General features: G+C 42.9%; 1 protein-coding gene across 4 annotated transcripts in view; it reads left to right on the forward strand.

The window, feature by feature from the left end:
* The window catches only part of NOD2 (nucleotide binding oligomerization domain containing 2), a 561,668-nt gene that overhangs the window by 384,636 nt on the left and 159,621 nt on the right, over positions 1 to 17,411 (forward strand). For all 4 annotated transcript variants that reach the window (XM_069639465.1, XM_069639468.1, XM_069639461.1 and 1 more), the window contains exons 6-7: positions 5,179 to 5,262; positions 12,319 to 12,402. In XM_069639465.1, coding sequence (XP_069495566.1) covers positions 5,179 to 5,262; positions 12,319 to 12,402 — 168 coding nt within the window. The remainder of the gene's footprint in view (positions 1 to 5,178; positions 5,263 to 12,318; positions 12,403 to 17,411) is intronic.

A 17,411-nucleotide genomic window follows, 5' to 3' on the forward strand; every position in this document is an offset into this window, starting at 1 on the left:
GGTACCTTGAAGTATGCACATTCAACAAAAAGGTGATGGAGAGACTCCAACCCCACGTTACAAAAATCGTCAGGTTCTATCCACCTTCGCGATCCCTTGTCTTTCACCCAGCACCTCGCTCGTATGAAATAAGTCAAGTTTTAGACAGAGCATTGAGACTCTCCATTTCCGAGAGGGATGTTTTTGCATAAGAGCTGAGATTGAGTTATAGCTCTTCACATCATAAATACAATGACTACAAATCTTGTATGAGGAAAGCCTATCTCTATTCTCAGCCCAATCCAACTCATTTAGGTGCTTCTTTACTTTATGTGGGGATTGAATAAAATCTTCTGTTAGGCCTATACGTGACAAAATGTCAGCACATGCATCCGTCCATCTTGCCAGAGAACTACATTTCTCAGAGATCATCACAGCTTTTAATATATAGGGTACCATCCGCGCGTGCAATCAGCCCTTTGTAGATCTCCAGTGTTTCAGCGCTTGAATAGATGTAAGCCCCAAAATGTGACCAATAGCCGTTAAAGGAGTAAGAGCGTATATGTTACCTTCACACCTTTTCCAATTTCCCTCAACCTCCAGGGTTTGCACCCCATGAATGTTTTTAGGGATTATTCTTTGCCGATAATGCTGAAGACCTGGTCTCAGAGAAAATCGTCCACACTTTTGTCTAGTTGCCGCATTTGGGCAGCAGAGATAAGAACTGCGGTTTTTCTCATTGAAGATACAGCATATGAAGCTCTATTTGTTCACATAAAAACACCCAAATATTTAAAAGATTGCACCACCTCAAACTATTACTAAATCTTTTTTTAAAGAATTTAAAATTAAGATTTTTGATTTAAAAAAAATGTAATTCCAAGTCCAAGTCTGTAAAACAGTTATTTACCACTGTCAATGACCTCTGCAAACCCACTGGCATATAATCAAACAACACTATGGGCCTCATCAAGAGTTGGGCGGAAAATTGGAGGATTCTCCTCCAGCTCTGAGCTTGAGGAAAATCCACAGACTTTTCACCCATTTTGGCAAAATTACTGCGGTGGAATTACCACCGCAGTAATTTCTCTGAAAATGCCACATTGTGTCCAATAGACTCAAAAGAAATGGGGACTTACACCACCACTTGTAATTCAATGCTAATACCGCTGGACCAGGTGGCGCTAACAGTAATTGCGCTGGGTGGTATTCTGGCGGATTTACCGCTGGGATACCGCTCAACTCAGGATCATGTCATCTGCATACAGCAAATAAGGTATTGGGACGGATCCCAATTGCGGAGGATTTGATCCAACATCTTTAAAACAGCCCCCTAAATCAGAAATATAGGTGTTAAAAAGAAAGGGGGCCAATACGCACCCATGGCGCAAGCCCGCTCACTCCTCACCAGTCCTCACCCAGTTAGAACAGGTAATTCCCCAGTCCAATCTAATCTTCAAACGTGTACAAGAGTGTAATAACTCCAACATTTTCACTAGAGCCTCGGCCAGTCCTACTCTCTTAACTTAAACCAAAGAGTATTCTTTCTGCCACAGTCAAATGTCTTGGTAATATATAAGAAGGCCACAAATAATGGTCCTTTCATTGCGCTTGCATGGAGATTTGCTTGCCTGAAGATTTGATCAAAGTCAAAAGTGGGACCTGTTATTCCAGCACAGACTATCGAGCATAGATTAAGCAGCACGTTGATATTTTAAATATCTATGGGCCTTTAACCAGTTAGAATAATCATGTTTCCATTTTTCAGTCAAGGCCACACCAAATTGTCCTGATAGTTTCGCCGCCATGAGGAGTTGCTCAATACCTTTTTCCCTCTGCTGAGTTTGTTCATTAAATTTATGTCTGTGAAAGTGACTAAATGTTTCTTGATCTATGTGTCTAATCGCTGAGAGGCCATTTTGTATTAAAGGGACAAAGCCTCCTGGGAATAGGGCCTAAATTCCCTCACCGCCCCAGAAGCATTCATCTATCCTACTATTGAAGCGTACTGTCATACGTGATCTCTCTCTAACTTCAACATTCAGGTTAGGAACGTGCATTAGGCGTTCCATTTTCAAATTCAGGGTTAATAATAGGGGTCTATGGTCACTAGTCCCCTGATCGAGCACGTTAAGACTTCTACAGAACTGAAATAAATCATTTGACACAAAAATGTAATCCAGGGTGGATTTAGAGGACTTCAATGTCCCCGTATATTGTGGAGGAACGTCGCCCAATATGTTGCAATTTAGTACTATCATCTCCCAAGCATTCAATAGTTCTTTAATGATATTGCCTCTTTCACATATGCTCCTCCTAGTAACAAGTGATGGGCCCTTTTTACTTGCTGCTGATTTCAGTGGAACGTCCGCACAGCTAGTGGGCTGAATTCTAGCTGGATCAGCATTGTTTGATAGTCTACTAAAGGCCTCCAAAAAATTCATTTTGGCACTCAAGTCCTTCAGAACAAAACAAACTTCCTGCAGTTTATATTGAAGTGTCTCATGACCTTTGTCCATAGAATAGAGGGTACTTGACAAGACCAGAAAGGAAAAGGTGTCAACCACCTGATCTCCAGAGTTCACAATTGCATATGGATTCTGATATACCAGGCGAAATCCACCCTGCAGGTGTGGGAAGGATTTTGGAACCGCCCAGATCTTTTATTACACCAAACTGCTCCTGTTTCACCAGTTCATGTGAAACAATAGGTGTCATGATCGATACATCTATTATTTAGTCTTTATGCACACAGTTATCTTGGTCATCAGAGTCCTGGTGTTCTAGTGAGCATGAGGACCCAGATATATTTATAGCGGCACCCGCCACGGGATCGTCCTCCACTATAGTTATCTTAGAATTTGAAATAATCTGATGGTGAGAATTGCGGTTTGTCCGTTTCAGCTATCTTTACTCCCCCAACAACCTGTACTAATGTTCGCAATATTGCCTGGTTACTCAGCGGTTTTACTGTTACAAGCATGACATCAAGATTTATTGTCTCCATGCACTTAGAATTCACAGGGGTGGTTTACAAGTAAGAGGCGCTACCTTCCCTTCCTTTGCGCCCAACATTAGAGGGTTTCATTTCTGCTGCAGTGTGTGGTTACACAACATGTATTCCATTGATATTAATGCACACCGGCCTCACAGCAATCAATAAGGCACTATTGCCTCAATGTTAACTTACTTATGTTGCAAATGGAGGAAACACCTTAGTCCTCCTCTGTCCACTGTCTGTGTCCTCCTGGCTGTTGGACTGCAAGACTGCTTACTTCCTTATTTCTCCTTGCTTTGGCCGCCTGCACTCCGTGCTACCAAAAGGGTTTTAAACTGCAGGTGGCAGTAGAAAGCAGGTAAGGGAGTACCAGTAGAACGCTGATTTGTCAGCCAAATCCAAGTGAGCACAGACCACAGAGCAGTCTTCCCTGCAAGACTGCTTACTTCCTTACTTCTCCTTGCTTTACCCACATGCACTCTGTGCTACCAACAGGGGTTTAAACTGCAGGAGGCAGTCCACAGCAGATAAGGGAGTACCAGTAGAATGCCAATTTGTCAGCCAAATCCAAGTGAGCACAAAACACAGAGAAGTCTTTGCTGCAAGACTGCTTACTTCCTTACTTCTCCTTACTTCGACCGCATGCTCTCTGTGCTACCCACAGGGTTTTAGACTGCAGGAGGCAGTCCAAAGCAGGTAAGGGAGTACTAGTAGAATGCCGATTTGTCAGCCAAATCCAAGTGAGCACAGAACACGGAGCAGTCTTCACTGCAAGACTGCTTACTTCCTTACTTCTCCTTGCTTCGCCCGCAATAGAAATTCAACTGAAGGAAGCATAGCAAACACGTCTTTTCATTTTGTGAATGTTCAAATGCAGGATAGTTGAGGAGCATGACTTGCAAATGCATTTTCTAGAACGCTGTCTGAGACTCTGACTTGTCCATCGAGAAGGCGGGGGAAATATTTATTAGCAATGAATAAGAAGTAGAGTAACTTAGATAGACAAGGATGTTCTGATGCAATTTTGATTTATAAAATGAAAGCTTTATCCAGAGTCCTCATTCATTTTTCAATCCATTGTGAATGGGCGCTCAGGGTAAAGCAAATGTATAGATTGTGATGTATGTGTTTACAAAAGTCTATTCAAGTAGATGTAGCATAGAAAAGCGATGTGCCAGTGTATTGATCATTCCTCATTGAAGTTGGAAGTTCATAGATGCATAATTTGTGATTATTTTAATTGATTCTATTATTTCTATTTTGTTAATAAATGAACCTTCGGTGCAACCCTGTGTGTTTCTTGTCCCGAAAGGGGAGGACGGTTGTAAGGAATCAATATTGTTAAATTTGGGGTCCCAGGTTCAAAAAAAGAACTTAATACAACAAATAAAAATTGGACGCATCTGATTTGGGGTGGGTGGAAAATTCCCCCGAGTTAAACGTCCCCCAATTAAAACATGCTACAATTCAGTTTGTGGTGTCATCTGTGACAATGGCAAATATGTATCCAGCATTTCAATTTCAAAACTTTATTGAAACTACTCACCGATAGAATATGAAATCAAACTGCAGACGAATGCTACAATGAAGACAGTGAAACACTAGAATCTAGAAAACTAAATGTAATGCTGTGTCACATTTAAGAGGTTTGCTAGGGGACCTATGGAGTGGCCAACCAAGAGCCATCACGTGTGTGAATTGCCCGGGGATGACTCCACCAGTGTCTAAAAGGCTGATGAGCTTGGTTCTCTTTACTATCAGTGCCTTCTTGGCGCTTCTGAGGAATTCATTCTGCTATCATGTTAACTATTGCTGTATTTTGCCCATCATGGCATGTTGACATATATGGGGTGCATGCCTGCTCTGTTTGTGTCCACCAGCAGTGTAAATGGAGGACATGCTTGCTGCTGAACCCGCCCCACTCTTCATCAATATCATTCCGTGAACCATATTTTAATTGGGTGGTTTGCCCATGTACCAAAAGAGACCAGAGACAGTCTTCAGTGCATGGATTGCATTATACTGGTATACTCATATTATATGCTTGTGGGAGTGTGGTTATCTCCTTTGGAGATAATCAGGTTGTATATCACTAAAATAGACAAGATACTCTTAGACTGGTGAATGAATGGGTCTGCAAATAGAAAACTACTAGTATCTTTGATTTATTTGATTTGTATTTTCCCTTAATCTTTTTCCAGATTGTTTAACAACAAACTAACTGATGAATGTATGCACTGTTTTGCAAACCTTTTGAGGCAAAAGAAAAACTTCATCGCTTTAAGGTAAATAATGTTTTAAATGTGTGTCTGTGTCACGTGGTTATGCAGTTGGGTCACGCACGCTCAGCATGACTGTTTAGCGAACTCCCTGTACCAGGTTCTCTCCAGATTCTAAACATAGGTATTCAACACTGATGAGCCAGGTTTATAGCACAGTAGTTTGGATTCAGAGATTGTTCAAGTGAACATACCATGCAGTATTATCTTGGGCAGCACCAAACCAGAGAGATGCACTGGTGTAGGGAAGTGCATTGTCTGGCTTGGTAGCCAAGGTTTCAGATGATCTGACGTTCTTAGTCCTTTATCTGCGTGGAGTTTTAGTGGGTGAAGTTAGACACAAGGATAGGCCCTAGAATGAGAGATTGTGTGCAACAAACAGATGGCCATTAGCTCTTCTGTCCACCTCCATGGGGAATGTGAGCTTCATCAACCTCATCTAAAATAGTCATTTTGTTTTCATCTCTGAGTTTTAGAACAAACCCAAAATCCTCTAATGACATTCCTCCTCCCACTATCATACTTCGTTTGTGTAGTACTCTGGCCTTGCATAAAGGATTCTTGCCACTTCTTGTGGTAAACATTAACAGAAGGACAACTTAGACACCATTCTCCTTCAACACAATCTACAGCAAGGTTTTAATAAAACTCCTACTAGCCAACTTCTCTCTCTCCTGGCCACTCTCTTAGTGTGGCTACCATCTATGGGCCACCTGGTCAGATCTCCTCCTTCCTCTCTGAGTAGGTGGACCTCTACTCCTCCCTCCTGGCCTCGACCACTCAACTCCTCCTTCTTGGAGACTTTAACATCCACCTGAATGCTTCCTGTCCTTCCTCGCGACCTCTGCGACTCTCTCTCTTTCTATTCTCCCCTCCAGCCTGACTCACTCTCCAGGGTACACTCTGGATGTTCTGATCTCTTCAGACCTTCCCCTGTCTATCCCTCTCACCACTCCTCTCTCCTGGAGTGATCACTTTTTCGTTTCCTCCCATCTCACCCTCTGTACCCCTCAGGCCAAGCCAACTCCAGCACTGCCAACTACCTTCTTGGTTATCCGACCTATGAAGCGTGTGTCAATTGAGGCTTTTGCCGCGACTTTCTCTCCCCCTCCTCCACCTCTTCTGACTGACTCACATCCTGACACAGCCCTTTCCATGCTCCATTCTGCTATCTCTGATACTCTTGATGTTCTTGAGGATCTGCTTGAAGCCCAAAGCCAAGTGCAACTCCTGGTACTACTCATACCTCGTCACCCTTAAACGCAAGTGCAGGGTGGCTGAGCGGAAATGGCTTGCTTCCTGCGCATCCTCTGACAAAATGGTCTTCTGCATGCTCCAAAGGAAATACCGGATCTCTGTCCGCACTAAGAAGAGAGCCCACATCCAAGCCTGCGTCTCTGCTGCATCCAACAACTCGGCTGGACTCAAGGAGCATTATATCTCTAAAACTCAGGACATCCTGTCCTCTCTCTTGTCCTCTCCCCCTCCTCCCTCTACTCTCTGCTCTACCTCTCCCCCCCTGTGGCCATCTCTCCTCCCTCCTTCTCTGCCTTTCCTCTGTTCTCCTCCCAACAAGGTTTCTAGACAAGTCCGATCTATGAAAGTCTCGTCAAAATGGGTTCTCCCCTGTTCTTCCAAAACCATCAAGCACCACATTGACACCCTTGTCCTGCCCTGGCTGACTTCTGCAACCACTCCTTTGCCACTGGAGCCTTCCCTTCCCCCCTGAAGCACTCTCTTGTGCACCCTCTTCTCGAGAAACCCTCAGCCAACCCCTCCTGCCTGGCTAACTATTGTCCGATCTCCATCACATCTTCATACTGAATCTGTTGGTTGTCTCCACGACTATCAGTCAGCCATCAGAGCAGCCAGAAGTATGGAAACTGCTCTCCTGTCCCTCTGTGAAGACCTGCTGTCCCACCTCGATTCTAATACCCCCTCTGTCCTCATTTTACTCGATCTCTCTTCTGCCTTTGACACGGTCAAACATGCCATCCTGCTCAACCAGCTTCGTGATATCCTGGGTATCACCGATCAGGGCCTGGCCTGGCTGACCTCTTTCCTCTCCGATCGACCCACCTAGGTCCACCTAGGGTCCTTCCTCTCCTCTATGTCTCTCTCTCTACCTGTGGTGTTCCCCAAACGTCTAACCAACCAATACCTGGCACCTCTTGCCCACCGCATTGCCACTCTCTGTGACCCAACTTTCAGTTCTATGCGGATGACACTCAGCTTGTTTTCAGGCTCCCTTCTGCCACCTCTTCTCCTTCTTTCATCTCTGACTGTCTGTCTGCTATCCAGGAGTGGTGTGCCGCCAACAATCTCTGCCTTAATGCCAGTAAGACTGAGATTCTCCTCATCATCAAACCTGCTCCCTCCTTTCCTGTCACTCTCTGACCGGCCTCCCTTGGTCCTCTTCCTGCTCCCACATTTGAGGCTAAGAACCTCTAGGTCATCTCCAGCTCCACACTCTCCTGTTCTCCTCACATCTCTGACATCTCTAAGAATTCACATTACCAACTGCACCTCCTCAGAGGTATTCTTCCTTTCCTCTCCTTCCCCAAAAAGCTCACTGTCTCCAGAGCGCTGGTTCTCTCTAGGCTGGACTACTGCAACAGCCTCTTTATAAATCTGCCTGTTTCTACTCTCCACCCTCTGCAACTCATCCAGAACAGGACTGTGAGATTTGTCCTTGGCCTCAAGCCCAGGGATCGTATCTCTCCAGCACTCAAATCTCTACACTAGCTCCCAGTGGCTGTGAGGATTAAGTTCAAGACCCTCTGCATCGTCCACAAGGCCTTCTGGGGCATGGGGCCTCAATACCTCCAACTCTCTCTTCGTAAATATCTTCCTACGCAAGCTCTTCGCTCCTCTGCCTCCAACTCCCCCAGGGTCAGTCGCTTCTCCAAGCAACGAGTTGGTGGTAGATCTCTTACTTTGTCTAGGGCCTCCCTCTGGAACAGTCTCCATGCCTCTCTGAAACAGGAGGAGAACCATCTCTGGTTCCGGAAGCACCTCAAGACGTTCCTCTGTGCTCCTGCCTTTTCTCTTCCTCTCCCCTGCTGAATTTCTGGCTGAAACTGAAACTGCACTGGTCACCTGGCTACCCTCTGATCTCAGGCCCAAGTCCCCTCCCCGCCAGTTGCACACCTGCATTGCCCCCCTGGCAACCCTTGCACTTGGGTCTGTATCTGTAACCCTACAGTCCCCCTACCTGCACTTTGGTCACCTGCTTCTGCACTTACCCTTGCACTTGCCACAAACTAGCCGCACTTCTTTTATTGTTTGATCCCATGTACTGCACTGCCCGCTCCCCTTTCCCCTCGCACTTTTCCCCACCCCTCGCCCCTGCACTTGCGCAATCTCGATGTCACTTGGCCTAGTAAGATGGTTGTTGCTGTCTTCCCTTTGTCCCCCTCCCTTGCCTCATCGCGACTTGAAACACTTGTGTATAGGTGCGTTATAAATGCCATATCATATCAACAACTCATGCTCCTTTACACGTGAGCTATGCTATAGTGCTGTAACATGGGCAATAAGTATCCGAAAAGGAACTGCAGTTCATTTTCTTCGTGGTTACATCAAAGCAGACAGTACACACCTCTGTGGTAATTGATAATGGCAAGCAAATCGTGTTTGTCATTATCACCAATGTTTTTTTGTTTTTGTGGGACTGCTTCCAACTGTTATATTAGTCGTGCTAGTCCTTCAAGAATTTGCAATCAGCTCTTCAGACCCTCTCAATTTCATTTCTATTCTCAAAAATTAGTTCTGATTCCCACTTCTTTGGGAACATCTTGAAAACTAAAAGATGAAGTGCATGAATCGTGAATAAACTATTAAAATGACAGAATTAATTTACATTACATTAAAAGTAAAAAGGTTGACCATTTAAAAGTAATGGTTCAAAGAATAAACTTTTCTATAATTGCAACCCTTTGTGTGCCCGTCTATGCGCACCTAGCCTCAAACAAACACGCAATGCTTTCACCAGCCTCAGAAAGTTTAATTGAAAATGTAACTTGCTTATTCTGCATTTTAAATCCGATATATTTCTGTTTACATTTCTATTTGAGATTTTGGGCATTTTATATGTTGCATTCTGTATTTGACTAGTTACAGGGATTACCTAAATCTCTCTGGTATGAGAATAGCAATGTTCACAAAAGCGTTCTAGAGATTACCTTATTGTTGAAATATATGGTCGCGTGTAAGTATCCAAGTGGTATACAGAGACATTTGACGTAGCACTGCATTTTGAACTCGTTCCTGGTGATAATTTCTCTTGGAGATTTCATATTCGACATGAAAAGTAATTTGGATCAAATCAGAGGTGTAATTACTGATCCCAAGAAGCAATTTCAATCCGTTTCCAGGGGCTACTGATTAATACGCCTTCACCTCTAACTAAAAGGTCCCTGCTGTTTATTAAATGTCCCTCTTCTAAATACAATGAGTAGCATTTGCAGAGAGAAAAAAGAGCAGTTGAATAAGAATCTTTGAGACGTGCAAGGATATTGAAGGCATTCCCCGCACTGTGAGGGTGTATGCAAACAGCATGATCCAAGTCGCTGTAAACAACCGGTATAGAAGTTCAAAAGGCACAGCATGTGTCGTTTAGTGCTGTCTTACAGTGTCTTGATATGTGCAAATATCTGCAATGCTGTTAAGCAAGACACCTGCTGGGAAAGGATAACATGGCCAGGGAGACATAAGCCCTGAGTTATTCCAGTGTACTTATAACTCTGCCTGCAAGGGAAATTCCTTTCCATTCCTTCCCATCCCCAATTACTGTGTAACCCACATAAAGACCCCGCCGTAAACCTTCTTCGTGTATCTGCTGGTGTTTTCCCAATATCCTTGTGATAGGGCATGCAAGCCTGAATACCCACCCCGAAATATGATTCTAAAGGAAAAGGCCATTACCTGTTGGTGTAGCCCCAGAAAGGCCTCTGCCAATAGAATGTCTGTACCTGCTTTGCCAGCACCAATGCATTCTGTAAAGGACCCTTGGCCAATGTTCCTGCTTTTCCTAGATGGTTTGGTGAGGTGGGTTTGAGTTTGATTGAATTTTAGTTCTTATTGTGATCACAATACTAGAGACGACGTTTAAGCCAGCTCTGGACCATTTCATATTTCAGTCTCTGCCAGAGCACAGGGAATCCTACCTCTCCCCCCAGTATTCTGCTGTGTATTCTGTCATAGATTCTGACCATATACTAGGTCTTGAAATCAGTGACAATTATGCCAAATAAAGCGTTTTCTATCATTAGTTATACACTACGTTTCCTTTGTGATGTCAATTTCTGCTTCAACAAGCAGTAACAGTCTTATTATAGATTTTTAATGAAAGCGGAGAATATTCAGAATTGCTCACTGATGTTTTGGGGAGTACGTATTCTACTGGTGGAGGCGGTATGCTACCACATTTTCAAAGGATCACATGGCACTCACTTATGGCTAGCGTAGGATTCAACTGAATGAATATCTCTGCTTTGCTCCGATTTAAAAAGGGGCTGCAACAGGCTAAATACTCTTATCGTTGGCCGCTTTTTCTGATGTCCAAGCATAGTTGGTTGCGTGAGCAATACTATGCATGTCCTTGGTCATTGGGCTGTGTCCCGGTTAATGAGGAAGTTCAAGGTTTCAAGTGGATGATGCCCATGGGGCACAGATCCTTTCTGCTGGACTATCATGGACCAGTCAAATGCACTGTGACTTGCCATTGATACTTAGGCCTGGTATCCAACCCACTCATTTATACGTAAATATCCATTTTTGGTTCAATTTTTATTTGAAAAAAAACCAATGGATTGGGGAAACCCTCCCTAATTTCAGTATGAAAACCGTTGATTATATGAACATTTACAAAATAAAGAGGCGTTGTTCACATAAAAACCTTGCAAAACGAATCATTGAAATCTTCAGCCTTTTATTCATAGCTGTCAGTGTGCTTATGCTTCTTGGGCAGAACACACAACGAGGAGTGGGGCACAACGCCTTCCAGGGTAATCCCATCATCGCGGGCAAACCTACATCTACCAAAAACATTTTAAACTTAAACGGAAGGTTTGCATTCACTACAAAATGTTTACAAAGATCTTCAATTCATTTTATACATTATATTTTACAACTTAATCATTGCTAAACGTTTCCAGTGCTAACCTGTAATGCACGTCATCGGCCTCTAGATTCTCTTCAAATAAGCTGCAACAAAGTTCCTATATCTCAAACGTTGACCAAAAAGACCAACATATGATTACAAATGCTGTTACATAGTTTCTTCATGCTACATAGTACATGTGGCGATGTACTTTCCCATTGCCAAGTACCTAATGCAAAGTGAAAGTAGACAACTGTAATTCTCAGGTAGGTTAACCTCGAGCATGACTTGATGAAATATCAAAGAAGCAATAAGTCAAATGCTAGACTCGGCTTCCGCTAAGAAGTTAACTATATTATACGAGCACTCCCTCATAGCTTGATTCCATGAACTAATATATCAAAAATGTGGATTGAACAATAATTGTGGAACATTGAGTTCGTTAACAGAATGCTGCTTCTTAGAGGGTCCTTGAAACTTGTTCTCATCATTCGCTGCCTGATTCAGACAGGAAATGCTGTTAATCAGGTCTTCCTCTACTTTTAGAATGGAAAAGGTCGCCCTTTGATTATGCTTGTGACCAAGCAGGGCTTGAGAACCTGAAGTAACCTCTCAGTCCTCATTCCAAACACCACACCTTTGTGCAGTTGAAATGATTTAATATTTTAGAAGTGTTTTGTAATGTGCTCATGCAAGGCATAGTGGCGTCAGTGTAGGATAAGGCGATCGGGAATGAGTCGGCAGGACCATGGAGAGGGAGAAGGGATAGCGGGCAGGAGGGAGGTGTGACAGAGTTCATAAAGAAACCTAGAACAAGTGAGCTTTGAAGTTCTAAGGGTCATGCACCTGCCCCAAGTCTGCACGTATTTCGAGTTTGGAAAGGGCAGTGATTGCATTTTCATGCAAAAGGTTCTAAATGTTAATTGTTTAAATGCTAATTTGAATTTTAATGCTTTTAGGCTGGGGAACAACTACATCACATCAGAGGGGGCAGAAGTGTTGGCTGGAGGGCTAAAGGAAAGCAAGTCTCTCCAGTATCTCGGGTGAGTGCTGAATAAGTAGAACATTTCGTATAGCTAACTCGCTTTTTCTCATTGCTTGTCAATCACTCATCCTTTTGATCTACATTTTTCCATCTGTTTTGTGGGTAAGGCATACATGGTGTTTGGTTTGACATATTTTGTTAAAAAAAACCTCATGAAAGACCTTTTCCTGCTTTTTGAATTTGGTCACCCGAATGAGCTATTTTTCTAAAAACAGTTATCTATCACATTTAATAGCGCCACCCAGTTGTATTATTTGGAATTCTATTTAGCCATATTGCAATGTCGACGCGCGGACGGCTTTATACATTAAAAACCAACATGCCAACAATTGTAAATGTTGGTAATAGTTTTAATGGTCACCAACACAATCCGCAAAAAAAAATGACTTCACATAAGTCTATTGTTTTAACCCCTAGCCCTATGACCCCGAAGGGCTCCAGTACCACCGTGTTTCGCCCTGAGTGCCTGTCAACCCCTAATCAAAGTGCCCAACCATCAATTCAATCCCTATGGGCTCATAAGTCACTCAAGTCTACCAATAACCACGATCTCCCACCGCAGCGACCCGCTATTAAATCTATAGCTGAACTTAAGACCCCATGTGAACTCTCAGACAACACCATGTTAAATTCTCCTTGTCAAGCCCAACCGGTTGTAATAGACCGAACTATTCAATCCTCTACGTCTTTCGAGTCCAGCTCAGATCTAAATGACCTTAACCAGACCCAAGAGGTATCTCTCCATGCGAGCCAGTGCGAATCCCCAATTTCGATTAATAACTCGCAGAATTCTCATCAAAACTCTGTGTCTCGATCAGCGTCCATCCACTCACTGTCTGCAATATCATATGTGCACCCTACACCGCGTCGCCCAAGTACCCTTCCTCAAGGTGACCCTGTTGTGGCTCATCCCCCGCTGTTACAAACCACACTGACAGCTATCAATACTACACTAATGTCTTTGTTTAAACTCTTTGAGGTATTGAACTCAAAAATAACAAACCAAGAATCTAAATTAGATGATCTGTTGCGATGGTCACAGCAAGTGAAATTGGCGCCTACATCCCTCCCATGTTCAACAGAAGGGCTACAAAGCGGCGTTTCCTCTGACATGCAGATGGCAGCTGCCTCAGTCCCTCTAACTCCTAAATCCACGCCTTATTTGGCGTTACCTTGTATACCACAGATTATCACAGTAAGTCCCCCAACAGTGGATGCTCCTGCAGCCATGTTAAATCAGTCCTGGGTGAGTGTACAAGACTCTCCAATTTCTGATCCTAGGTCAGAAAATGTTCTACCTGCTATGAACTCTACAATCCCAGATGAGTGCCACTCTGCAGTCCACCTGATCCCTAGGAAGATTCCTAAAATCACTGCTAAAAAGAAAAAGATTAAGAGCATGCCTGCTGCACGAATGACAAAAGCTTCCATGCATGCCTTTTTCAAAAAAATCTCCATGGATCGACCTGTGACTGCAAAAATAGTTAAACCTCTCTCAGCCTGTCCTATACTTACTAACCTTGATGAACATGCTCCTTCTGTAATACCTGTGGCTCATGACCCATTGGACGCCCTAGTTGAAGCCCTTGACTGTGATGATACTGATAATACTGGCGTTCGGACCCGGACTGATACTCGGCCTAGATCATCTGCTCAACCGTTACCAGTTTCTATCGGTCTAGAACCTGAAACACAACGGACAGCTATTATGAGTGAAATGCGTCACGCCCTGGACGCTTATATAGATGAGCGTTGCTCGCTAGCGAGCCAACTCCGTTCAAATCCGGCAGTGGATTCTCGGACCAAATCAGTTTCTTGGACCTCTCCGGTAGTTCAACCTAAAATCCTCCCACATCGACCACATAATAAAGGTCAGCCAGTATTGAAACAAGTATCATCCTTGCCTCCCGAACATCAACAATATACTGTGGAAAAAAATAACATTCCATACCATAATTTTGAGATGAAAAATGGCAACAATAAGCAATCTCACAAATCTACTACTAATGTGCCTGCTTACCATACACTCATCTTAAAATGCCGTGATGGACCCTATCCTAAATACAATCTAAATAGGCAAAGTGTCTTGAACATTTTTGGTGATATATTTGAACTGGAAGATCTAACTTCACATGATATAGCCCAGGTTGAATACATTTCAGATACCACCACAGCAATTGTAAGACTATGGATCCCTTCAGGACTAGTCTTAAATACTATATGGCTTGCTAAAATGTCTTTATTTGAAATGGGTTTTTTGCTGACACAAGACCCGGAGCGAATCACTAAACATGTAGATGCTCCATTAATCCCTCAACCACAAATTTATTTGAGTTCCCGGGATGATACGCAGACAACTTGGTCATAACCACTAGTGACTTCACAGTCCCATATAATTAAAATAGCTTCCTGGAATACTCGTGGCCATTCACACTTACATATTTCACTAAAAGCACTGACAGATTATGCTATAATCGCTTTACAAGAGACTTGGTTTCTGGAATCCCCAACATGGGACAATTTCGATGTTATTTTACTACCTGCAAAGTTGGGAACACGTGGTCGGCCCTCGTCAGGGCTCTTGGTGGCTGTTAATAAGAAATTGGGTTTTAAAATCAATGCCTGGAAGCATGTTAGCAATTATATGCAGTTGGTGAAAATTGCCTGTCAAAATCATACAATAGCCCTTGTCAACATCTATCGTAACCCGGTAGGGCTATCAGATGTGACTTTCTTTGAGGGCTTGATAGCTTTCATTGATTTAATTTCAGTCACACCTGGCATTACTGACTTCTTTATCATGGGTGATCTAAACATGGATTGTTTATCCCTAGCTAATAGAAATCAGACGAGGGCGATTACCATGTGGTCACGCATTATGTCTAATTGCAACATGTGTATGATGAACGGCTCTATAGAAGGTGACATTCCACCGAACCCGACCTGGCAGCGAGGCACTAGTCAAAGCACAATTGATTATATGTATGTTGAGCGAACCATGCTTACTCACATTCTTTTGTTTGAGATAATAAAGGGAACCGTAAGTGATCATCATCTTCTCTCCCTCCAATTAACCTGGACACCTATGAATTCTCCTAGACAATGGCTTGACCAACATGTCATGGTTAATAATACTAAGAATCGGCTGAGATGGACGCATGGAAATCTTATGAAGTTTACGCAGGCAGTTCATCAGTATTATAAATCACCTAAATTGATTGAATATATTGATTTCCTCGATCCTTTTCGGCAAACAATTGTCCCAAGCCCCAAAGCAAAAACTCACAAGCATACATTTGACTACGTAATTAAAGCTCGCAAGTCTGAATACCGCAAAGAAAAAAGAGCAATTCATATGTCAAATAATGCTAATACTAGCGCAATGTTAAAAACAGTTAAATGTAAATATTTGAATTGGATTCGAGGACATCGAGCCAAGCTTTACCAACAAGATGGTGAAGCAATGCTATCTGCTATCTGGTCTAAAAACTCAGCAGAAATATGGCGATACCTCAATCAAAAACCAATTGTGGCCCAGGCCTATGCTCAATCAAATCCTGTAACTGAGGCCGTTTGGATATCCCATTTCTCTGAACTTTATAGCGATTCAGAATTTGACGCAAATAGTTATCAGATTCAGTCCTCGAAACCTTGGGACATTCACTGCTCCCCTGACCTCTTAGAAGCAATGATCAAAAATTTAAGCTCATCCCGAGCTGCAGGTCCCGATGGCCTCCACAATGTCACTTTAAAGGACAATCCAAGACTGTGGGCATTAAATCTTCATGCAATCTTTATACAAGTGATGATTAATCGCAGACTCCCAGCCTCTTGGCTAAGTTCTGTGATAGTCCCGATTTACAAGAAGGGTGATCGCTTAGATCCTTGTAATTATCGACCAATTGCCTTGTTAGACGCCCCAGGTAAATTGTTTGCAAAACTAGTTTTGTCAGAATTCAACCAGTGGACAGAAACCTGTGGTAAACGTGATCCTTACCAAACAGGCTTTGTTGCGGGCATGGGTACCTGTATTAATCTGCTTACATTGAACACAATTAAAGCCCTATGTCAGTCCCATAAGCAGTCAGTCTACTTTGCATTTATCGACCTGCATGCTGCATTTGACTCTGTCTCTCGACCATTATTACTGGCGAAATTAATAAGAGACAATTGCCCATCAGATCTTTTTGATATCATACTTGCATTTCATGGCATAACCTCTATTCGTGTAAGACTTACTTTGGAGGGACTGCTATCTGCTCCTATCCAGACCGCACGAGGTTTAAAACAAGGCTGCATATTAGCGGCAGCAATTTTTAATTATTTTATACATGATTTGAGTATTTCATTTTCACAGATATGTTCTGATGCCCCTGTACTAAAAGGAGTCAAAATTACTAATTTGAACTATGCTGACGATATTGTTCTAATTTCTAAGACGCCGAAGGGCTTGCAGAATCTTATAGATGTGTTTGACCAATATATATGTATGAATCAACTGGTGGTCAATACTAAAAAAACCCAGATTGTAGTATATCAAGCTAACAAATTTAGTAGGACTGGGTTGGTATGGTCAATAAATAACACACCACTAGATACTGTACCAACTTACATCTATTTGGGTGTTAAATTTGATGGCCTAACCAACTCATGTAACCAGATCGAGCGCATGGAGGCAAAGTTGACTGCGGCTATTTCGCAGACCAAAATAATACTGCATAAATTTGGAAAATTTACCATTCAACCGGCAATAGTTTTTTGGACTGTCAAAGCAATCCCTTCAATTATATATGGAGCAGAATCCATTTTGAATTGTAATAATCTCAGAAAATTTGTCTTTGATAAATTCGAGGGGAAATATTGGCGAGCAGTGTTATCTTTGCCGAACGGTGTTCCAGGTCCTTGGCTGCGTTATGAATTGGGCCTCATTTCAATGCATGCTACTTATACATGGCGCTGTTGTATGTTGTTGCGTAAATGTATAGTGGCATCTCGAAAAGTAACCAT

Source organism: Ambystoma mexicanum, chromosome 1q (genome assembly GCF_040938575.1).
Source record: "Ambystoma mexicanum isolate Mex_15411 chromosome 1q, UKY_AmexF1_1, whole genome shotgun sequence".
NCBI lineage: Eukaryota > Metazoa > Chordata > Amphibia > Caudata > Ambystomatidae > Ambystoma > Ambystoma mexicanum.